This window comes from Musca autumnalis, unplaced genomic scaffold (genome assembly GCF_047663935.1).
Source record: "Musca autumnalis isolate F117 unplaced genomic scaffold, ASM4766393v1 scaffold_5, whole genome shotgun sequence".
NCBI lineage: Eukaryota > Metazoa > Arthropoda > Insecta > Diptera > Muscidae > Musca > Musca autumnalis.
The window spans coordinates 168,585,729-168,610,576 of record NW_027412088.1 but is presented as its reverse complement, the minus strand read 5'-3'; the positions used below and the strand labels follow the sequence as shown (position 1 = coordinate 168,610,576).

The 24,848-nt window shown below is 34.0% G+C and overlaps 1 protein-coding gene across 7 annotated transcripts in view; it reads right to left on the bottom strand.

Annotated features, from left to right (window-relative positions):
- Nucleotides 1-24,848, bottom strand: part of cora (erythrocyte membrane protein band 4.1 like coracle) — a 189,732-nt gene that overhangs the window by 50,776 nt on the left and 114,108 nt on the right. For all 7 annotated transcript variants that reach the window (XM_073955125.1, XM_073955118.1, XM_073955120.1 and 4 more), the window contains 2 exons: nt 3,174-3,353; nt 2,664-3,109 (listed from right to left, as the gene is read on the bottom strand). In XM_073955125.1, the coding sequence (XP_073811226.1) occupies nt 2,664-3,109; nt 3,174-3,311 (584 nt within the window). In that variant the 5' untranslated portion in view covers nt 3,312-3,353. The remainder of the gene's footprint in view (nt 1-2,663; nt 3,110-3,173; nt 3,354-24,848) is intronic.

Below are 24,848 nucleotides of genomic sequence, written 5' to 3'. Positions count from 1 at the left end.
GATGACTTTTTCATAGAACAGTTCATCGAAGATGACTTTTCGTATAGAAAAGTTCATCGAAGATGACTTTTCGTATAGAAAAGTTCATCGAAGATGACTTTTCGTATAGAAAAGTTCATCGAAGATGACTTTTCGTATAGAAAAGTTCATCGAAGATGACTTTTTGTATAGAAAAGTTCATCGTAGATGACTTTTCATATAGAAAATTTCATCGAAGATGACTTTTCCCACAGAAAAGTTTATAGAAGATGACTTTTCGTATAGAAAATTCATCGAAGATGACTTTTCGTATAAAAAAGTTCATCAAAGATGACTTTTCGTATAGAAAATTCATAGAAGATGACTTTTCGTATAGAAAAGTTCATCGAAGATGACTTTTCGTATAGAAAAGTTCATCGAAGATGACTTTTCGTATAGAAAAGTTCATCGAAGATGACTTTTCGTATAGAAAAGTTCATCGAAGATGACTTTTCGTATAGAAAAGTTCATCGAAGATGACTTTTCGTATAGAAAAGTTCATCGAAGATGACTTTTCGTATAGAAAAGTTCTTCGTAGATGACTTTTCATATAGAAAAGTTCATCGAAGATGACTTTCCCTATGGAAAAATTTATCCGAGATAATTTTTGCAATAGAAAAGTTCATCGAAGATGACTTTTCTCATATAAACGTTCATCGAAGATGACTTTTTCTAGAAAAAAGTTCATCGAAGATGACTTTTGCCATAGAAAAGTTCATCGAAGATGACTTTTCCCACAGAAAAGTTTATCGAAGATGACTTTTCGTATAGAAAATTCATCGAAGATGACTTTTCGTATAAAAAAGTTCATCAAAGATGACTTTTCGTATAGAAAATTCATAGAAGATGACTTTTCGTATAGAAAAGTTCATCGAAGATGACTTTTCGTATAGAAAAGTTCATCGAAGATGACTTTTCGTATAGAAAAGTTCATCGAAGATGACTTTTCGTATAGAAAAGTTCATCGAAGATGACTTTTCGTATAGAAAAGTTCATCGAAGATGACTTTTCGTATAGAAAAGTTCATCGTAGATGACTTTTCATATAGAAAAGTTCATCGAAGATGACTTTTCCCATCAAAAAGTTCATCGAAGATGACTTTCCCTATGGAAAAATTCATCTGAGATAATTTTTGCAATAGAAAAGTTCATCGAAGATGACTTTTCTCATATAAACGTTCATCGAAGATGACTTTTTCTAGAAAAAAGTTCATCGAAGATGACTTTTGCCATAGAAAAGTTCATCGAAGATGACTTTTTCATAGAAAAGTTAATCGAAGATGACTTTTTCATAGAAAAGTTAATCGAAGATGACTTTTTCATAGAAAAGTTCATCGAAGATGACTTTTCGTATAGAAAAGTTCATCGAAGATGACTTTTCGTATAGAAAAGTTCATCGAAGATGACTTTTCGTATAGAAAAGTTCATCGAAGATGACTTTTCGTATAGAAAAGTTCATCGAAGATGACTTTTCGTATAGAAAAGTTCATCGAAGATGACTTTTCGTATAGAAAAGTTCATCGAAGATGACTTTTCGTATAGAAAAGTTCATCGAAGATGACTTTTCGTATAGAAAAGTTCATCGAAGATGACTTTTCGTATAGAAAAGTTCATCGAAGATGACTTTTCGTATAGAAAAGTTCATCGAAGATGACTTTTCGTATAGAAAAGTTCATCGTAGATGACTTTTCGTATAGAAAAGTTCATCGTAGATGACTTTTCGTATAGAAAAGTTCATCGTAGATGACTTTTCGTATAGAAAAGTTCATCGTAGATGACTTTTCGTATAGAAAAGTTCATCGTAGATGACTTTTCGTATAGAAAAGTTCATCGTAGATGACTTTTCATATAGAAAAGTTCATCGTAGATGACTTTTCGTATAGAAAAGTTCATCGTAGATGACTTTTCATATAGAAAAGTTCATCGAAGATGACTTTTCGTATAAAAAAGTTCATCGAAGATGACTTTTCGTATAGAAAATTTATCGAAGATGACTTTTCGTATAGAAAATTCATCGAAGATGACTTTTCGTATAGAAAATTCATCGAAGATGACTTTTCGTATAGAAAAGTTCATCGGTGATGACTTTTCGTATAGAAAAGTTCATCGGTGATGACTTTTCGTATAGAAAAGTTCTTTGCTTATAGAAAAGTTCATCCGTGATGACTTTTCTTATAGAAAAGTTCATCCGTGATGACTTTTCTTATAGAAAAGTTCATCCGTAATGACTTTTCTTATATAAAAGTTACTTCAAAGATGGCTTTTCCTATAAAAAGTTCATGGAAGATGACTTTTTTCATAGAAAAGTTCTTCGAAGATGACTTTCCATAAAAAAGTTCATCAAAGATGACTTTTCCTTTAGAAAAGTTCATCGAAGATGACTTTTCCTATAGAAAAGTTAATCGAAGATGAATTGTCTTATAGAAAAATTCACCCAGGATGACTTTTCCTATAAAAAAGTTCATCGTAGAGGACTTTTCTTATAGAAAAGTTCATCCGTGCTGACTGAGCCAGAATGACTTCCATAAGAAATGTTCATACGGGATGACTTTTCCTTTCGAAAAGTTCATCGAAGATGACTTTGCCTATGGAAAAGTTCATCAAGGATTGACTTCTCCTATGGAAAAGTTCTTTCTTTGTACTTACTTGTGCGTTTTGTGCAAATCCATCACCTTATCCTCCAATTCCGTTGTTTGATTGGGAGCGATTTTGAAATCTTTCAAATAGCTACGATCAGGCATCTCCTTGGGATCATAATCACCCATTTCCGATTGCACCAAATATGAACCCAACAAGGCGTGTGTAACAAAGGTACATGGCAGACGGCCTTCCAAAATGTCATTGCGTACTTGTAAACACAAATGATAACGGGTAATATCCTCTTGCAGCTGTGACGGTTCTGGAGGATAGAATTTGACAGCAAAATTTAAAGGCCATGGATCAGAGCCAAAAAATTTCGATACTGGCTTCTCTAAATCCAACCAATTACGTGGATCTGTGGGGGTTTCATAGGTCAAACCAAAGTAATCCTTTTCCACGATGTTTAAACCGGCACAAATGCTGTTCAACAAGTCGCGGCCCTTGGCTTTGCGCTGCAGAGGGAGAAGAGGAATTTTATAAATAAATGTTTTGGTTTCTTTTAAGGGACAAACTTACATCAATGGTCACATCTAGTATGGAGCCATCCAATAGCGTCACACGAGCCAAAGCTCCCTTAGAATTACTGGATTTCTTGCCCTTAGTGGGTGTGGTATCCGCATCGGCGGCATTTGTTGTCTTGGTATCCGCCGGCATTTTGAGCTGTTGCTTTTGCTTTCAGTTCGTTATTGTTTTTTACTGCAAATTAAGAAATTAGATAGACGTTAAATTTGTTTATTGTCTCTTAGCGAACCTGTCAGATTTTGCTCTGATTCTGTCTGAAGTCTTGTTCATTCGATTATTTTACTTGAAATGATATAATCGCGTTTATTGCGGTCTCAGAATTAAATTTATTTCAATTAACAATTTATTTTAATAGCACCGCACTTGCCGCCCTCTCAATGGACACACTCATCCGAATGCGTCATCTTTTGTTGTTGTTTATTATGGCGTATGCTGGTCATTTGAACTAGAGTTAAAGATAAGTATAACAATCAGTTCCTAAATCATAACGAGACGTGTGGTTTGCCAGATTTCCTTGAACCTAACATTAACAATTAATACCTCAATTATCTGAAATTGCAGTAAGGACGTGACGCATTCTAATGTGATTTCATCGCCTTAGCCGATTTATAATTAAAAGATTTTTACTCAGCCAAGCTGAATTGATGCTTTCCTATAGGGACACTTCAATTCAGCCTGGCTGAATGAGGTTTCCTATGGGTAAACATCAATTTAGACTGGCTGAATTAGGTTTCCTATGGGGAAACATCAATTCAACCTGGCTGAATGAGGTTTCCTTTGGGTTTTCCTTTAGGAACACTTTAATTCAGCCTGGCTGAATGAGGTTGCCTTTAGGGAAACTTCAATTCAGCCTGGCTGAATACGGTTTTCCATAGGAAAACTTCAATTCAGGCAGGCTGAATAATGTTTTCCATAGGAAAACTTCAATTCAGCCTGGCTGAATAAGGTTTTCCATAGGAAAACTTCAATTCAGCCTGGCTGAATAAGGTTTTCCATAGGAAAACTTCAATTCAGCCTGGCTGATTAAGGTTTCCCTTAGGAAAACTTCTATTCAGCCTGGCTGAATAAGGTTTCCCTTAGGAAAACTTCAATTCAGCCTGGCTGAATAAGGTTTCCCTTAGGAAAACTTCAATTCAGCCTGGCTGAATAAGGTTTCCCTTAGGAAAACTTCAATTCAGCCTGGCTGAATAAGGTTTCCCTTAGGAAAACTTCAATTCAGCCTGGCTGAATAAGGTTTCCCTTAGGAAAACTTCAATTCAGCCTGGCTGAATAAGGTTTCCCTTAGGAAAACTTCAATTCAGCCTGGCTGAATAAGGTTTCCCTTAGGAAAACTTCAATTCAGCCTGGCTGAATAAGGTTTCCCTTAGGAAAACTTCAATTCAGCGTGGCTGAATAAGGTTTCCCTTAGGAAAACTTCAATTCAGCCTGGCTGAATAAGGTTTCCCTTAGGAAAACTTCAATTCAGCCTGGCTGAATAAGGTTTCCCTTAGGAAAACTTCAATTCAGCCTGGCTGAATAAGGTTTCCCTTAGGAAAACTTCAATTCAGCCTGGCTGAATAAGTTTTCCCTTAGGAAAACTTCAATTCAGCCTGGCTGAATAAGTTTTCCCTTAGGAAAACTTCAATTCAGCCTGGCTGAATAAGTTTTCCCTTAGGAAAACTTCAATTCAGCCTGGCTGAATGATGTTTTCCAAGGGGGAAATTTCATACAATGTTCCTCCAAAACTTCCAGTAACAGCCCTCGTAATGTAACTCAAAATAATAAATAAATTTGCGGTAGACTTGCTCTCCATTTTTAAGCGTGATAACCGCAAAATCTATGATGAGAACTGGTTATAAGTTTTCGATTTCAAAATTAAGTCACAACGGTTCTAATAGTTTTGTGGTGTCTGACAAAAACACGAAACGGAAAGAAGTTTTGCAATTTCAGTTGTGAGACCTTTAAGTAAATCTTTCAACATTATTTTGACTTACGCTGCTAGACGCCAATTAACAGCCATTTTTGGTTATTTGAGAAGCTGGCGGGTGGTTAGACACCCAATCCGAATGTGTTTATTATAGATGAGTGTGAAAGTGAGTTCTAAATTTAGCATAGAATTGGTTAGTAAACCTCATATTCTGAGAGAATGTCACAAAACCATAAAATCTATAAAAAGATGTCAAGAACTTAGCTGTGGTTGAGAACACGAAGCTAGCAAGAATTAACTGGAGATTACTAAGTGATTTTGACATTTTGCTATTAGAAGATTATTTATTTATTACTATTGAGGATAATGTGCCATTTAGATATGACATCATTAGCCGGATTTAGCACATTATCAGGTTTTATTTGCTAAATCCAGCCAAAATCTACCAGATTTCCCATACAAAAATAAATCCTCGTATTGAGTGGATTTGTTTTAAATCTGGCATAAATCCACGTATACAACTCTGTTTTTTGCAACATGTTGCTAGAAAATACAAAAAGTTGCAAGCTGGCACAAGAAACAAGGTAGATGCAGCGGTGAATTGCTACAGTAAAAATAATTTAAAATGTAAAAATTTGTAAACAAGGTGGAAAAATTAAATTTGTTTTGATGTGCAAAGTTGATTTAAATCACCCAAGACTAATATTTACGATGTTTGAATGATAAAATAATTAGTTTATTTATTTTAGATGGGCAAACTGCGATAGAATAATTCTTTATTTGCTCTTTATTTAGAATTAGTAGCATAATGCGCTAACATTTTCAGTATTAAACAATAAATTTTTAATTTGACGTAGGTATTTTGGGACGAATTCAACTTACAAAAAATTCTTTGGACGTTTTAAATTCGATCAAATGGGCTGATGCATCTACCTTGGTAATTGGGCTATGAACAAAAATCAGCTGACTGCCATTTAAATCCTCCAAAATGTATATCTAAATGCAATGAGATTTGTATTGGATTTATTAAATCCAGTCGAGGATTTATGGCTAGTCTAAATGAGCTATAACCTCAGCAGATCCTAAACATCTCCGAAAGGCTTTCATTTGCAATCTTTCAAAGAAATGTGTCAGAAAATGTGTCAATTATTTCCAAAAAAAATAATAAAACTTCTGTCATTGATCAGCGAACGATGCACATTGGCAAATACACATTGTATCTATTCGTAGGTAGGAGCACTTGAATGGGGAGGCGGTTTCGTACATGGCACACTCCCTAAATGACATCATTATGAGAGTTTTCAACAAGTCAAGCAAGCGAGCACTCGGTCACTTACTCTCGTCTATGCTATTTTTGTTGTTACTGTTAATTTAATTTTGTTCAAAGTAATTAACTGTGTTAAATGGACCAATTTGACCCCTTTTGTATGGAGTTGTGCTAATTGAAAATTCTCTGCAACGGCAGCAACAGCATCAACAACAACTGGTTACTGAACTGTGAAATATGGATGTTAATAAAAAAGACAGATATTAACAAACATTTTCTTTGGCATTTCAAGCAGATTTTGCTATAGAAAGCCTTATTCAGCCAGGCTGAATAAAAGTTTTCCCATAGAAAACCTTTTACAGCCAGGCTAAATAAAAGTTTTAGCATAGAAAACCTTATTCAGCCAGGCTGAATAAATTTTTTACCAAAAAAAAACCTTATTCAGCCAGGCTAAATTACAGTTTTTCCATAGAAAACTTTATTCAGCCAGGCTGAATTGAAGTTTTCCTACGGGAAACCTTATTCAGCCAGGCTGAATTGAAGTTTTTGTATGGAAAAACTTTTTTAGCAAGGCTGAATTGAAGTTTTCCTATGGAAAACCTTATTCAGCCAGGCTGAATTGAAGTTTTCCTATGGAAAAGCTTTTACAGCCAGGCTGAATGAAAGTTCTCCCATAGAAAACCTTATTCAGCCAGGCTGAATAAAATTTTTCCCATAGAAAACCTTATTCAGCCAGGCTGAATTGAAGTTTTCCTACGGGAAACCTTATTCAGCCAGGCTGAATTGAAGTCTTTGTATGCAAAAACTTTTTTAGCAAGGCTTAATAAAATTTTTCACATAAAAAACCTTATTCAGCCAGGCTAAACTACAGTTTTTCCATAGAAAACTTTGAAGTTGAATTGAAGTTTTCCTATGGAAAACCTTATTCAGCCAGGCTGAATTGAAGTTTTCCTATGGAAAACCTTATTCAGCCAGGCTGAATTGAAGTTTTCCTATGGAAAACCTTATTCAGCCAGGCTGAATTGAAGTTTTCCTATGGAAAACCTTATTCAGCCAGGCTGAATTGAAGTTTTCCTATGGAAAACCTTATTCAGCCAGGCTGAATTGAAGTTTTCCTACGGAAAACCTTATTCAGCCAGGCTGAATTGAAGTTTTCCTATGGGAAAACCTTATTCAGCCAGGCTGAATTGCAGCTTTCCTATGGGTAAACCTTCTTCAGCCAGGCTGAATTGCAGCTTTCCTATGGGTAAACCTTCTTCAGCCAGGCTGAATTGCAGCTTTCCTATGGGAAAACCTTATTCAGCCAGGTTGAATTGAAGTTTTCCTGTGGAAAACCTTAATCAGCCAGGCTGAATTGAAGTTTTCCTATGGAAAACCTTATTCAGCCAGGCTGAATTGAAGTTTTCCTATGGAAAACCTTATTCGGCCAGGCTGAATTGAAGTTTTCCTATGGAAAACCTTATTCAGCCAGGCTGAATTGAAGTTTTCCTATGGAAAACCTTATTCAGCCAGGCTGAATTGAAGTTTTCCTATGGAAAACCTTATTCAGCCAGGCTGAATTGAAGTTTTCCTATGGAAAACCTTATTCAGCCAGGCTGAATTGAAGTTTTCCTATGGAAAACCTTATTCAGCCAGGCTGAATTGAAGTTTTCCTATGGAAAACCTTATTCAGCCAGGCTGAATTGAAGTTTTCCTATGGAAAACCTTATTCAGCCAGGCTGAATTGAAGTTTTCCTATGGAAAAGCTTATTCAGCCAGACTGAATTGAAGTTTTCCTATGGAAAAGCTTATTCAGCCAGACTGAATTGAAGATTTCCTATGGAAAAGCTTATTCAGCCAGACTGAATTGAAGTTTTCCTATGGAAAAGCTTATTCAGCCAGGCTGAGATGAATTTTTTTTCTTAGAAAACCTTATTCAGCCAGTCTTAATTGAAGTTTTCCTATGGAAAACCTTATTCAGCCAGGCTGAATTGAAGTTTTTCTATGGAAAACCTTATTCAGCTCAGCTGAATTGTATTTTTATTCAATAAATATTCATTTTTCTTTACTATTTTGCAGTTTCATGTTTAAAAATGAAATTCAGCTTAGCTGAATTACACGTTTCTTAGTAAAACAATAAGTTAGTTGGATTTTATTGAAGTTTAATAAAAGAAAAACGCAATTAAGCTTAGCTGAATTGTATTTTTATTTAATAAATATTAAATATGCTTTCATATTTTTAAGTTTTACATACAAAAATCTAATTCAGCTTAGCTGAATTGCGTGTTTCTTAAAGAAAACATAGTTTAGTTGGTTTTTATTAAAGTTTGACAGAAGAAAACTTAATTCAGCTTTGCTGAATTGTAGATTTCCCAGTATAAAACTATGTTTTGGCATGTAAAATTTATTGTTTTTATATAAAGGTCTCAATTTTTTAGGAACTTCTTAATATAAGCAACCTTGAATGTCTCAGAATTGCTAAAGCAATTGTATAATTGTAATATTCAGATTCCTTCAATTCGTTTTTTTTCGTATTTTTATTTTCACACCATTGTAATGTAGAAGAATTGTGGAAAACAAGACGCCATGGATAATTCGTATTGTCTGCCAAAAAAACACAACAATTGAATATTTCCTAATATGAAAACAACACGCACAATATTCATCACGCCATGATGATGATGAAGGTCAGTTACATAAGGTGAAGCTTTACATTTCCTCTAATAAATTAAATAATTTGACCCATATTCATTAAAATAAAAAACCTTCGTTTAAAAATCCATCACCCCAAAAAGACCCTAGTTGCCGCCTTAACTCCCACACCCTAGAACAAACATATCAAATAACCGCTGCTGTGTAATTGCCCTACAAAAGTTCGCTAATTGATGATGATGTTGATGTCAGAAGAAGACTCTGCCACTGTCATACCAAGGGGGTTCATATGACACAAAGTTAAGCAGACATTCGCTCAAAAACAAACCAAGAGGAAAAACAACAATTTCCAAGTTAAGTGAACTGAACTGAAATCAACAACTTTGACAACAATAACAACGCTGACGATGATGAATATGTCGGCGACAAAGCTAGAAGAATAGGAAAGAAACGTTGAAAACTTAAGAAGATAATAACGCTTAAAAGAGGGGGCTTCTTTGTAAACCTCTTAAGACAATTACACCATATAAACCTGAAAATTATAGCAGCCACAGAGGCCCTATACAGGCAGTGAAGAGAAGACCTGTCAGTTTACTGTTAAATAATTTTCCCTTTGATGTTGTTCTTGGGGGATTTCTTTGAGTGACGTTGTTGTGTTTTTGTTCTGTTCTGTTGAAAACAAAAGGGAAACAAATTGTTGCTCAATTCATTAAAGAACGGAATGGCTGAGTGCATGCGGGTGGTTACCGGCAATGGCAGGCAAATATGTGTGGCTAAATAAGGCCCTTGAAGTACATGGAAACGGAAATTCAATCAGGAAGTATTACTTGTTCGAATTAACAGAAGAATGACTAGGAATTTCAAGATTGTCTTGAGAGGAAATTTCAAATAGCGACATCTGGATTTGAAGAAATGTCAAATAACGCCCTGTAGATTTGAAGCTAAGCTAACACCGCTTCTATAAGCAAATTCCCTAAAATTTCCCCCCCCCCCAACATATGCAGCCTTAAAAAAAAAGTTCGTAAAATTTGTATCACCCTTTTCCATGTGAGTTTTCTATGTTGCATGTTCTCTTTGCATGTCCTTGCTTTCTTCATATCCCAGTTAGGTCCTCTGGGCGTAATTATTACTAACACACAAACACACGAAACCCAAGAGACCATATAAAGTCTAGACATAAAAACAGTGTTTAATGTGACAATTCTAATGCAATTAAACAACATTATTGGCAAGGGAATAATTTTCGGGAAGAGAGAAGCAGTAGAGAAAATTTATGACAACATTAGCCTAATTTTAGCCCGCGAAAAGTTTGCCAAAGAGTTTTCTGTTCATAAATTCTTCTTGGCAAAGACAAGAGACAAAGTAACACGATACATAAAGGAGACACTAATGTGGAAAATTAGATATTCTTCAATTAAGTGAAGTTGGCTGCAGGTCAATTAAGTGCAAATAAGCTAAATAAACATAGCAGAATTGAGTTTTCTCTAGCTAAATTAAATTTTTTACACATAAATTTCAAATAAAACAAGATTTTATTGAATTATTTGTCATAAAAAGACAATTCAGCAAAGCTGAATTGTGATATTTCAGGGGTATATTTAATTTTAATTACATTTTCAAAGTTTTACACCAGAATTGATGAATTCAGCTGAGCTGAACTGCGATTTTTCAAACAAAACTTCGATTAGAAGTTGGATACTGATCAATTAAGTGTTCAATGAGCTAAATAAACATAGCTGAATTGAGTTTTCTCTAGCTGAATTAGATTTTTTACACATAAATTTCAAATAAAACAAGATTTTCTTGAATGATTTGTCATGAAAAGACAATTCAGCTAAGCTGAATTGTGATATTTCTGGGAAAACTTTAATTATAATTACTTTTTCAAAGTTTAACACCAGAATTGATGAATTAGCTCAGCGGAATTGTGATTTTTTAAACAAAATCTCAATTGTTAATAGAATTTTTCAATTCAGCTAAGCTGAAATGGGTCTTTACAAAAATAAACATAGCTGAATTGAATTTTCTCCAGCTGAATTAGATTTTTTACACATAAATTTCAAATAAAACAAGATTTTGTTGAATTATTTGGCATAAAAAGACAATTCAGCTCAGCTGAATTGTTATATTTTAGGGGAATCTTTAATTTTAATTACTTTTTCAAAGTTTTACACCAGAATTGATGAAGTCAGCTCAGCTGAAGTGCTATTTTTCAAACAAAACTTCGATTAGAAGTTGGATACTCATCAACTAAGTCTTCAATGAGCTAAATAAAGATAGCTGAATTGAGTTTTCTCTAGCTGAATTAGATTTTTTACACATAAATTTCAAATAAAACAAGATTTTGTTGAATTATTTGTCCAAAAAAGACAATTCAGCTAAGCTGAATTGTGATATTTCAGGGAACTCTTTAATTATAATTACTTTTTCAAAGTTTTACACCAGAATTGATGAATTCAGCTCAGCGGAATTGTGATTTTTTAAACAAACCCTCAATTGTTAATAGAATATTTCAATTCAGCTAAGCTGAAATGGGTCTTTACAAAAATAAACATAGCTGAATTGAATTTTCTCCAGCTGAATTAGATTTTTTACCCACAAAATTCTATTAGAATGCAATTTTATTGAATTGTCTTTAATATTAGGTGATATTTTTTATGATCTAATTAATTCTAATTACTTATTCCAAGTTCTACCATGGAAGTAAGCTGAATTGCGATGTTTCAAACAAAACCTCAATTTTGGATAGTTTTACAATGTCTTGTCAGCTGAATTGGGTTTTTTTTCGAACAAAAAATTTATTTTAGTTTGTTTTGAAATGTCTACCTAAAGAATTATCAAATTCAGCTCAGCTGAAATACATTATTTCAAATATTTGACAAATTCAGCTAAGCTGAATTGCTAGTTTTATATCCAAATGTTGATTTAAACAATTTAAACAAAGATTTCCTTAGCTGAATTAGATTTTTAAACTAAGTTTTCTTGCTGAATTAGATTTTTACACACTAATTACTTTTAAAATGCAAATTTATAGATTTTTTTTTAATAATACAACAATTCAGCTTAGCTGAATTGTGATATTTGAAGGAAATTTTTAATTTTAATAACTTTTCCAATGTCCTATTGCTGTATTATTGAATTCAACTAAGCTGAATTGCAATTTTTCGCAAAACTTTAATTTAAGGTAGATATGCAGAGCCTTGTTATTAGAATATTAAATTCAGCACAGCCGAATTCGTTCTTTTTTTTTTTTTGAACAACATTTTTATTTCAGTTTGTTTTACACATTCTTCCTACATTAAATATTTAACCAAATCAGCTAATTCAATTCAGCTCAGCTAAATTAGGTTTTTACGAACCAAAACTTTATTTTAGTTTGTTTTGCAAAGTCTACCTAAAGAATTACCAAATTCAGTTCGGCTGAATTGAATTATTTCAAATATTTGACAAATTCAGCTAAGCTGAATTGCTCTTTTTCAAGCCAAATTTTGATTTAAGCAAATTCAACCAAGATTTTCTTAGCTGAATTAGATTATTTGCACATAATTTTGTATTAAAATGCAAATTAATTGCATTTTCTTTAATAGTAGATCAATTCAGCTTAGCTGAATACAATTCAGCTTAGCTTAATTGCGATATTTCAAGAAAATATTTAATTTTAACTACATTTTCCAAAGTCCTACTACGAATTCAGCTAAACTCTAGCAAATTTTACAAAGTCTTGTTAATAAATTCGTCAATTCAGCGTTTTTTTTTTTCAAATAAAACTTCAATTAGAGGTAGTTTTACATGGTTTTGTTAACAAAACAAAAAAATTTAAAAATTTAAAACAAAAAAAAATAATTCAGGTTGTATTTCAAAGCCTATCTAAAGAATCACCATGTTCAGCTCAGCTGAATTAAATAATTTCAAACATAATACCAATTCAGCCGAGCTGAATTGTGATTTTTCGCTCAAAACATCAATTCTAGATAGTTTTTTAGAGTCCTGTGATTAGAATTTTCAATTCAGCTCAGCTGAATTAGGTATTTTTCTAACAAAGATTTTATTTCTGGTTTTTTTACAATGTCAACATTCAAAATTATTCAATTCAGCTCAGCTGAATTTAATTTAAAACAGTTTCCTAATGATTTCATGGGAAGAAATGCAAGAAAATCTATCAAAATTCTAATTCAGCTCAGCTGAATAGAGACTTTTCAAGCAAAATTTAAATTTTTCTCCCTTGGACAAAATCTTGGTTAGAAAATAATGGAATTCGGCTTTGCTTAATACGATACAGTCAGATAGACTGGCTGAGACATTGCCGACTTCTTCGCAACATGTTGCTGTTTCCTCAGACGACCACATCCTATTTGTGACTACTGATCGTGGTGGTGGTCGACTGAGCGGTCAATGCTGTCAAAGACCCATCATTGTTCCTTTCTGGATTTTCCAAAGCCGAACTGCTGCCAGAGCAGGAAGTGCCCGTAACTTCCATAGGGGTTTTGACAGCGGTCACACTTCCACTTGAAGTGTGAATTTCGCCGAAGTTCCCCCATAACGTTGTCAGAATTTGTTCTATCAAACTTCCTCACACTCTTCGTGAGCTTTTTATCAGCTTAAATTCCCTTTCTCTAATGGTTTTTAACTACCCTTTAAGCCATTAATTGATAAGAAAATAGCTTTATTAGGGATATTAGAAACGCCCCCTATTGGAGGAAAAAATCAAACACTAAAATAGCAAAGACCTACACAGTTATATGCCGATATTAATGCCATACAACGCCAGATGGCAGCCCATGTCCATGTAATAGATGCCTATTTAATGGATATATCGTTTCATCATTCATTTTTGTTCATATTTGCATCTTCTGTTACAATTTGTGGTTTAAAGACGTATTTGAGTCTGGTCAACTGAAAATCGTATTGTTACCCCAGCTTAACTATACACCCTGTTCTATACGAAAAAATCTACTTACGTTTAGCTCAATTGCAGAAAATTTTATTTTTAAGGATTTTTTGCACTACCTCCTTCCCAAAGCCACTCTCTTGTCATTGTCTCCTCTATGATTAGCAACTTAATGTCATTTATGTCAATTATTGTTTTCTTCTGTCTATTCCGATAGTTTTTTCCTCAAGCTGACAATTGAGATTTTGTTAGCCTATAACTAAATATTTCCCCCTATTAAACACATCTTTGGCTTCAGCTTACTAAAAATTGCAATTGGACTTGTGGCTTGTCCTCAGCAGTCTCCCATATCTGACCACATGTCTATCTTTATTTTCTTATCTGTGGCATGCCACACAATTTTTTTTTTTTTTTTTTTTGTAAAAGGCGTTAAATTGTTGCAGACATTTTAATAGACATTATCATAAACATTAATGTCACACCAATTACATGAGCGGGAATTGGAGGGAGAAGAAGTGCAAGGTGCAACATCCATGCCAGATCCAGCAGTGTTTTATGATGCTATTAATCATGAACCGCAAAAATACGATGTGTTAATTAAATCATTATAGCCATTATTTGTTTTAAAGATGATTTATAAATGTATGGTGCTACTCGGCTGATGCTATTCTGTTGTTGCTGCTATCTGCTTTTGTCGCTACTCTGGCTATCTCGAACATGGATCATAACATCTGTCACATTAGTGGCTTGTAATGTAATTAATAGAAAGGATTAAATTATTATTATTTTCCATAAACTGTCATAAACAGTTATTAATGGCGCCAATGGTTGATGGAACTTGGATGGGGAGAGAGAGACAAGAAGAGGAGAAGTTTTCCATACAGACTGGAAATCATAAATAATAATAACTCGTTTTGGAGTAAATTGATTTCATGAGGATTTTTTCAGTTATCAAAGGCACTCTGAAAATTAATTTAAGCCAAAAAATACACTGTCAGTCCACTCTGGGGCAAATTATTCTAACGTCATCTATCGAAGTATGCTATTTGAAGAATCATTAGTTTCCTCATGGGTGGACCTTTGATAGTCATAGGTGGAGCTTTGGTATCTGTCCCTTCTAAAGCAAATTATTCCAACGTCATCTATCGAAGTATGGTAACAACTTCACAAGGTTTGGTGAGAATCTTTGCTATTTTAAGAGCTATTAATTCCCTCATAGGTGAGGCTTTGGCATCTGTCCCCTCTAAGGCAAATTATTTTAACGTCGAAGTATGGTAACAACTTCCGAAGGTTTGGTGAGAATCTTTGCTATTTTAAGAGCTATTAATTTCCTCATATGGGGAGCTTTGATAGTCATAGGTGGAGCTTTGGTATATGTCCACACTAAGGCACTCTGAAAATTTATTTTAGCCAAAAAAATACACTGGACAAATTAACGTCACCTATCGAAGTATAGCAACAACTTCACAAAGTTCGGTGAGAGTCCTTGCTATTTTAAGAGCTATGAATTTCCTCATAGGGGGAGCTTTGGTAGTCATAGGTGGAGCTTTGGTATATTTCCCCTCTAAGGCAAATTATTCTAACGTCATCTATCGAAGTATGATAACAACTTCACAAGGTTTGCGGAGAAACTTTGCTTTTTAGGAGCAATTAATTTCCTCATAGGTGGAGCTTTGATAGTCGTAGGTGGAGCTTTGATAGTCATAGGTGGAACTTTGATATATGGCAAATAATTCGTACGTCATCTATCGAAGTATGGTAAAAACTTCACAAAGTTCGGTGAGAGTCTTTGCTATTTTAAGAGCTATGAATTTCCTCATAGGTGGAGCTTTGATAGTCATATACATATAGGGTGAAATTCTTTAATGTTGATGTTGGCCAGAAGATAGTAGGACTTTGGTCCTTTCTTATGCCATGGAATTATTCCCTGAAATCAATTGCCGACTCAGATTCAAATTGACATTTTTAGGGGTTTTTTGGATTTTCACGATTTTGCTTGGAAACCGCAAGTCACCGACGTAGCCAGGGGGGGGGGGGGGGGGCCCGGGCCCCGAAATGATTTTAGTTCCCATAGGATATTAGCTTATGTTACACATTTTTAATTTTTCAGTAAAATTTTAAACTGTTTTAAATTGTTCAAGAAATTTGTAAAATAGTTGGAAGTATTACAGAGAGTTATTTAACTACATTGGTATACTTATTGTCCAACATATTTGAAAATATAAAAATAATGAACAAGTTAGGCTTTTTGAGCAATTTTATGCATAGTTCTTGTTAAGTTTTAAGGTGTTGTTTAAGCGTTTAATCGGAATTTTAGGTTGACTGTAAGTGTTACTGAGTTCAGAACAAAACGTTTATTTGTATTTATTGAACGTTTGTAACATATTACGTCCAATACTTTGGCTTATAAACAACATCCAGAAAAAAACATTTTTGGGATATTTTGTTTTTGAAATTTTTTATAAGAGCAATTCAACAATAAAAGATAAAACCGTTGCTTAATCTTTGTGGTTTTAAGTGTTTGTATATTTTCTCTTACACGTTTTTATAATGAATTATTTTGAAATTCATAACAATTAAAAATTCTTTATTATGTTTGAAATTTGCAATAAAAAAACTATATCAACCATTTTTATTATGATATAATTTCTGTTCCACCGCAGTGTCGTAAATGTCTATTGGACAAAAGGATTTTTCTGTCGAACTTTTATGTTTTGTTCGACCTTTCGAATATTAATAAAATCAAGATTTTCGAGCTTGAGGTCAATGTTTATATTTTACTAGCTAAACCCGGTGCGCCTCGCTACCCCGAATAAGGTAAAATATATTTTGACAAATTTATTTGTAGGTCAAATATTTGTAGGTCAATTTTCATTAAAATCTGGTATATAAAGCGTACTTGGTGCGTCAAATACGTGAAATCGGACGAAAATATATATGGGAGCTAATTCCAAATCTGAACCGATTTCAATATAATTTGGAAAATTTATTTCTAGACCCAATTCCGCCACGCTTTCCAAATTTCATTGAAATTGCACATACATAGCGTGTTTAATGCATAAAATACATGAAATCGGCCGAAAATATATATGGGCGCTATTTCCAAATCTGAACCGATTTCAATATAATTTGCAAATTTATTTCTAGACCAAATTCCTGCACACATCCAATATTTGGAGACATTATCTGTTACCATTCTATAGATATTTGCATAAAAAATCTAAATTTTTTGGAGGTACCTCCGATTCTGATGATATATCTCCGGATCAACGCGGAATTCAGAAATTTTTATAGCCTATGTTACTTTCAGGCCATGTAGTGATATACTCTGAAAATTTCAGGAAGATGTGTTTAGCGGTTCAACCAAACAAACGTACAAAAATTTATCTACTTTATATATATTGATTTATTACATATTATTTCCAATATTTCAAAATTACAATGAATTTTATCTTCAGGGATTTTTCTGTCGATTACTCTTTGAATAAAACCAGAAGAAAACGTCATAGAAACCCGCATCAATTGTATTTTGGGAAGTACTTTCAATGGATGCACATTTCTAGAAATGTTAATTTTTCCTCCTTCGGTAAACGACTTTGTGACGACAAACGAAATCTAAAAACTGATCGGAAACAGGTTCTTCTTCGTCAAAATCTCAACAAGTACCACTCGACTTTGCGGACAGGAATATATCCTGAGCCTGTGTGAATTGAAACTTTCATCTATAGACATATCGAATAGCTGCTACACAGCCAAAATCCTTAAATCCAAAAACTATGTATTAGGAGATTTTCAGAAATTTGTAGCCATTTCCGGACGTATGAACTTGCAGAAGAACTACCAGAAGAAGTAGACCGAAAAGCACCATCTTCGAATTTTGTATATATAAGACTCGCAGAAATATTGCGATAAACAAAGTTTGGACCAACGCAGTATCCGGTTCGAAAGTTGTCGTGCGCACTAGCCACTACACATGATTGCCTTAGGTGTTCTTTACAGCTTTCGGGCCATTTTCTCTGGAAGTATAGACTTGCCTCTGAAAAAAGTTGTACTGTAGTAATAGGAGCCCCGAGAACACTTGTTGCAGAAAAGCACAGCGTTTTCAGAGAGTTATTTTTATTTATTGATTTATTTATTTGATATTTTTACTTATAACTAAATTATTAGCATAAAGGAAGTGAAGCCATTACCATTGAGGTCTTAAGCTTACGTAGCTTATCCAGAGAGGTCTTAAACTGCACTTCGCTGAAAAATTTTGAAATACTCTGCGGAAGTTTGCCGAAAGAGTAGATCGATATGGCCCATCTTAGAAGTTGATTAAAATATCACAAAGCCCAAATTTTGGACCGAATCGGTTGATCTGTTTGAGAATTATCGTGCTCTCCAGGCAGCTACCCAGAAGAACGGACAGCTAAGTCGACTCCAAGTTTTTTGAAACAGATTTGTTCCAAACTCAACTTGACCCTAAAGCGACTATTTCGATGAGGCACATTTTGGCTAAAGGCTGAGAGTATAAAAAATGTAGATTGGGAAAAATCGTGTTTATGCATTTTTGCTTAAATAATGTATACAGGTATAGACCTTGGATTGGGCGTTCCTGATCAATTTATGAGAAGATCCAGGATAGGAAACCAGAATTTCTATAAGTGAAGTCCGACGATTGGACGCCTAAAGTAGTCTATTGGCAGATGCACGATTTGGCGACAGAATTTGTCATTTACATAACCGCGATTAGGTGCTAGAATTTCTTGATGGATAGACTAACTAATGCTCAGCATTTGTTCTCGGCCTTCAGAAATTCTTTGTGATAAGTAGACATCGGATTTTTGCATACTTTTGAAAATTATAATGTTAAGATATTTGAAAATTAAATGTTATATTTGTAAGGTTTTCCGATTGTATCCGCTTTCTTTTGGCCTTACCGAAGTGATATCACTGAATTACATAACATTCACTGTAGTTGTGAATTATTTGATAAATGATACGCCCAAAAATAAATAGGATTATTAATATATTCATTGTTTTGACCATATATTAACTGTGACATATGGTCAAAAATGTCCTAAAAACAAGATAAAATTGACGCCATTTGAAATAAAAAAAATAGTAATGAAAATTAGTTCATCAGTAAAATAAGTCTAAAATAAGATTTACATCTTTGCTAAATAAGACATTTACGCTAAGATGAACTTTCAAAATTTTGGTCAGGTGGGCCCCCCCCGAAATGAAATCCTGGCTACGTCCCTGCCGCAAGTCCTATCTAAATGGGACTAAAAAAATGTTGTAGCTATGAAAATTCTCTACAAGATTAACCTTTATGATAATTTCGTAGGTTTTGCCGTTATTGTGGTATAGAAGTTCAAATTTGGACAATGCATTGATTGTATCGCAACCTTATAAAACAATGCCATACATGGTCAGCCTTAACTAACTTAAAGTGAAAACCGCTTATATCTAGGAAGTTTTTGCGGATTATGAAATAGCAATTTTCATAGGTGAGAAAATCCAAAATCAAAAAAATGGCTAGAGGATTTTTCAATAAATCACGGTCAAAGTCCACATTTTTTGGTTTTTACAATTTTGCTTGGAAACTGCAAGTCCTATCGAAACGGGACTGAAGGAAATGTTGCACCAGCAAAGACTCACACCACAGTTTCATTCAACACTAGATGGCAGCAAAAGATTTTAGACCGGCTTTTTGTAAAGCCTTCTACTTTCAAAGGACTTTTTAAGAAGAAACGCCTTTTCAAGAACGCTCTGTAAACAATATGGATGTTCACATGGCTCTTTTTTTCAAGCCACTGGAACTAAAGTAAATGTTGTAGCAATGAAAATTCTCTACAAGATTAACCTGCATAATATTTTCGTAGGTTTTACCGTTTTTGAGATATAGAAGTTCAGATCAATCATTCAGATTTTTTCTCAGGTCTTCTTTGCTTGAAAACCGCAAGTGCTATCGGAATGGGACTAAAGAAAATGTTGTAGCTGTGAAAATTCTCTACAAGACTGGCTTTGGTATCTTTTTCCTAGGTTGTATCATTTTTGTGATATATAAGTTTAAATTTGGAAATAGTCATGACACTGTTTTATAAGGAAACGAGATACAGTCAGTGTATTGTCTCAATTTGAACTTCTAAATCTCAAAAACGGTATAACTCCCGTAAATGCCATAAAGGTCAATCTTGTAGAGAATTTTCATAGCTACAACATTTTCTTTTATACTATTTCGATAGGACTTGCGGTTTCCAAGCAAAATCATGAAACCTAAAACACCCTTAAAATGCCGACTTGAATCACGATTTATTTAAAAAGCTCTCCGGCGATTTTGTTTTTTGATTTTTCTCAATTACGAAGATTATAGTTTAAGAATCCGCAAAAATTGTCCAGGTCTAACCCCCAGTTTTTGTAACTTATTTTTGTTCGTTCGTCTATATTCGTAATAATTTAGGCATTCATAGCCCAGCCCCCAGATGACATACACATCTAATTTTTCGTATACCCGTTCCATATATCGTTAAGGATTCTTCATTTAAAAATCAGCGCTCTACATTTGCTCTAAAGCGAGTAAATCGATCTACAAAATTTGACAATTCGTGTGAGAAGAATAAAAATTGTTACAAAAACTGGGGGTAAGTACCTTCCAGGTCTAAGCACCTTCTCCCCTGTCCCGTCTGGGATGTTTGTGGAACACTTATTATATTTTTATATAAGCACTTTCCATTTAAAGTTGTTTCAAGACAAAGACATAGAACTGTAAAGATTGGACATAGTGCATAATACAGTTCAATTTTACTATTAAACCATAGAGGGTGTTTGTGTATAACAGACAACTAACAGAACACGACGGCAACAAAAACAAGTATAACATAATTTTATGTCACCATATTTGAACATAACATTATGTTAGACCTCCAGCGCCATCTGCCCATGTATAGTAGCATCTTGTTATATTTTATGTCTTTGTTCAAGAGCACTGTGTTGGTAGTGAGACCAGGCTGATAAAACTGAAACTTTGTGCTTCGGTGAGTGTCTTTGCTATTGTATGTATTTTAGATTTTTCGCAATAGATGTCACTTTCCTGGTTATTTATATTGCGGCCATCGTATTTATGTTTGGATATTTTAAGATGCTTGATATCACGAAAAATTGCGAAATTATTGGAGCTTTTTTAGGGATTTTTCAGAAGGAGACATCGTCATCAATCCACTAGACCTTTCATATCCATTCTCGCACTATTGAATTTTATTCTCTATGCCCTCTGGGCAGTCGATGTGTCAAAGTAGTTCCTGTAAATTGATTTAGAGTGATTAAGCTCTAACTAAACGGCATAGGATTCAATAGATGGGGAAACGAATAAACTTCTGAAAGTCTACTGACTGAGCTTTCCTTAAAAATCGAACGACATAATGAATACTAACTTCTGAACCATGATAGCAAATACAAGAACCAGAGGATCGATTAAACTTTATATTGTCGAAAAATTTAATCAAAAAGAGTATAATTCTACGTTTTGCATAAGAAAGCGATTGAGCTAAGTCTTTTCGGCAGAAATTTCAGTTTAGATACCTCGCAATCATCATTGATCCTTCTTTTTCCAGTTTAACTTCAACTCAAAAACGTTCTTTAGTGGTCAACAGTACATACACTGCTACATATAGGCCAATATCTAATGGCCAATAATCCTTTATTGATTCTATCAACAAACAAATCATAAATTCCTTCCTGACCTATCTCCATACGAAAATAGCTTTATTTGGATTACAAGAAACGCCCCCAATTGGAGGATAAAATCAAGGCCTAACCCAGCAAAGATCCACACCAGAACTACATGCCGACATTGTTTACATACAACGCTAGATGGCAGCATACACTCAGGCATAGTATCACATGCCTAAGAAATAGATTTATCGTTTCATCAGTCATTTTGTCCATTTTTACATCTCCTACTACAATTGTGTGGTTTAAATTTGGGCTCAGTGCCAAGTCCTGCCACCCACTTCCCTTTATCCCTGGGAAAAAATGACAAAGTCATTGCTTCCTACTAATTTCTTTATCGCACAACCTTATCCCAACAATTTCCATATTTCTTTGGTTTCAATTTCCGCTTCATATCCTTTTTGTTTCGATGTTCATATCATAGATTTGGCATCTATCCTTATGGCTGGAATCTCTAATTAAGTTTTTTGTTTGCCATACATTTGGTTTTTGTGTTAGGTCTTGCATGCAATGCGTTTTGTTTGCATACTGACTGACGCCAGTGACCAAACACCAGTAGAACAGAGAGAGACATTGCAAATTATAGTTTGGTATGATGACGCCACATGTTGGGCGCCACGAATTATAAAGTGGCGCCCAATAAAAATGAATGGAGAAGAGGGAGAAGGGACACAAACAGCATATCCCTGTTATTTACAATGTATTTCCGGCAATCAACTGCAAGGTTTTTTATTTTCGCATTTCATTTCTTGTTTCCCTCTTCCCCTCCTCTCGTATGAATTTTTATTAATAATAAAAAGCGGAAGTTTCTTAAAGGAAATTAGATTTAAATTGCTTTTCTGTAAAGACCAAACGATTTTTCGCAGCCCAGGCTTTTGTGATGGTGATGACAGACAGCCCTCAATCATAATATTGACAAGGAATAAAGTGTCTTCTGTTCCCTCTCACTCTCCTCTCCCGGATTCTAAGTAATGAAGTGTACATTTTTATTGCTATTCTTGTCCTGTCATGTCCTGAAAGAAGTGCGTGTTATTTATTCATGTCATTTTTTTGCTCAGTTTATGGTTTGCACTGTCATGTCCTTTTACAGGATATAAGAGAGTTCTTGTTTGTGTCACATATTTTCATTTGTTTTGTTTTTTGTCAACTTGTTTGCCATTTTGCCTTGTTTTAGCCATGGCGTCATACCACACTATTTTAGTTTATTGAGTCTGGGGCTTGCTTGATTGCTAACGTTGACATTTTGTTGGTCCTTATTTTTTATTTGCTGTAAAGTTATCGTTTATTGTGGCGGAAGACTTCTTGCCGACCAAAAATAGTTTGAGTAATTTATGTCAGTTTTTGTGCGTCATTTTTAGGGTTTTATAAATAAAAATTTATGTTACATTGTTTGAAACGAAGTGTTAATTGAAATTTAATGGTAATAGCGAACATTAAATCATAACCTAAGAATTTCCAAAGATCCACATAGTTTTTTATGACCTATTGTGGCATTGGATTTAACGGAGTCATAGTTAAATCTAATGTGCTTATAGGTTATAAAAACTTTGCGTATCTTTTGAAATTGTTTGGAAACTAAATATGAAAAGCCTTTAATAGAAATTGAGCAATTTAAAATAACTTTTGGGATTAGAAAAATACTTTCTGAGTATTTCTTTGTAGAAATATTTTAAAACCGTCTCTGAGGGTTATTTTTATGTCAGAAATATGTTTTCGGATAAAGATTCTACAAGAACGTCTCTAAAAAAATAGCATAACGTGAGAAAACTGAAAACTTCAAAGCCTTCAGTAAATAAATTCTTAATTTTTTAAGAACTTATTCGGAAGAAATTAAGAGAAGAATGTTTTTGAAGGTCATATTGTTAAGATTTGCATTGGATACAGAAGACATTTCGAATGTATTTCCTAAAGAAGTTCCAGGGACTTAACAAGGAAAACTGACATAGGAAATTAATTACTTCATAAACAAGAACCATTGTTAGCTGAAGATGGTAATTCAGCTAACAACGGTTCTTTTATGGTCAGATGAATATACTCTGCTATATGTAGGACCTCGGGAATCTCTACTAGCCAATGATCTTTCATTATATCTACCAAAAACAATATCCATTTCTCCCTAGCCAATTTCTATACCAAAATAGCTTTATTTGAATTACCAGATACGCCCCCTATTGGAGGATGTTACCAAAACCTACACCAGCAAAGACTCACACCACAGTTTCATGCAGACTTTGATTATGTGCAACGCTAGAGGGCAGCACAAGATTTTAGACCGGATTTTTGTAAAACCTTCTACTATCAAAGGACTCTATAAGAAGAAACGCCTTTTCAAGAACTCCCTTTAAACAATATGGATATCCATATGACACTTTTTTCACGCCACCCACTTTAAAATATCTTTCAAGGTAAATACAAAAATAATTATTAATGGAATAATTCTTAATAAGATATCTTTTCTATCTAATTTCTCTTCCTATAGCATCCAAATATTCATACAACAACATCTACAGAAACGGCACCTTCTGGAGAAGTGTTAAACCCCTATTGTTAGCCAAGACCAAAACCTATGAGTAACAACAAAGTGACGATTATGCGTTAATAATTTATTTCATAAAATCCTGTTCGACATCTTCCATTGAAAATCTTTCTTTATATAGGCTTAGGCGACTCCTAACTAACCTATATCCATACGAAAAAAATTTACGTAGGTTTTCAGAAACGCCCCCTATTGGGGGATAAAATATAAATCAGCAAAGACTCACACCACAACATTGATTCCATGCAACTGTAGATGGCAGCAAAAGATTTTAGTAAAATATATAAAATGTATATCCACTTTCGATGTACTTCCTAGGAAGAAACTAGTGTAATAAGAGCCTTCTGAAAAGCAATATGATTATTTCAGTACAATACTCTTTTCTTTCAAATATCACTCAGAAATATCAAGCAAAAAGTGACTGTAACATCCAAAGATTTATTCAACAATATCGCATTAACACCTAACGTCACACCACCTTCTGGAGGAAAGATAAAACCTTATGTTTAGCCAAGACCGAAAGCACTGAGTAACAGAAAAGGTGACGATGTTTTTATCCACCAGTAGATGTCACCTTTATTGGTAGTTACAAGCTTTTGTTGGTCACTAGGAAATATTTCAAGTCTTCAATGGCTTTAAATTGTGGACTTTCAGGTATCATTTTCGTGAGAAGATCAATCAAAACAGAACAGAAGAGCATCAAAACCAGAGACCAGTACCAAATG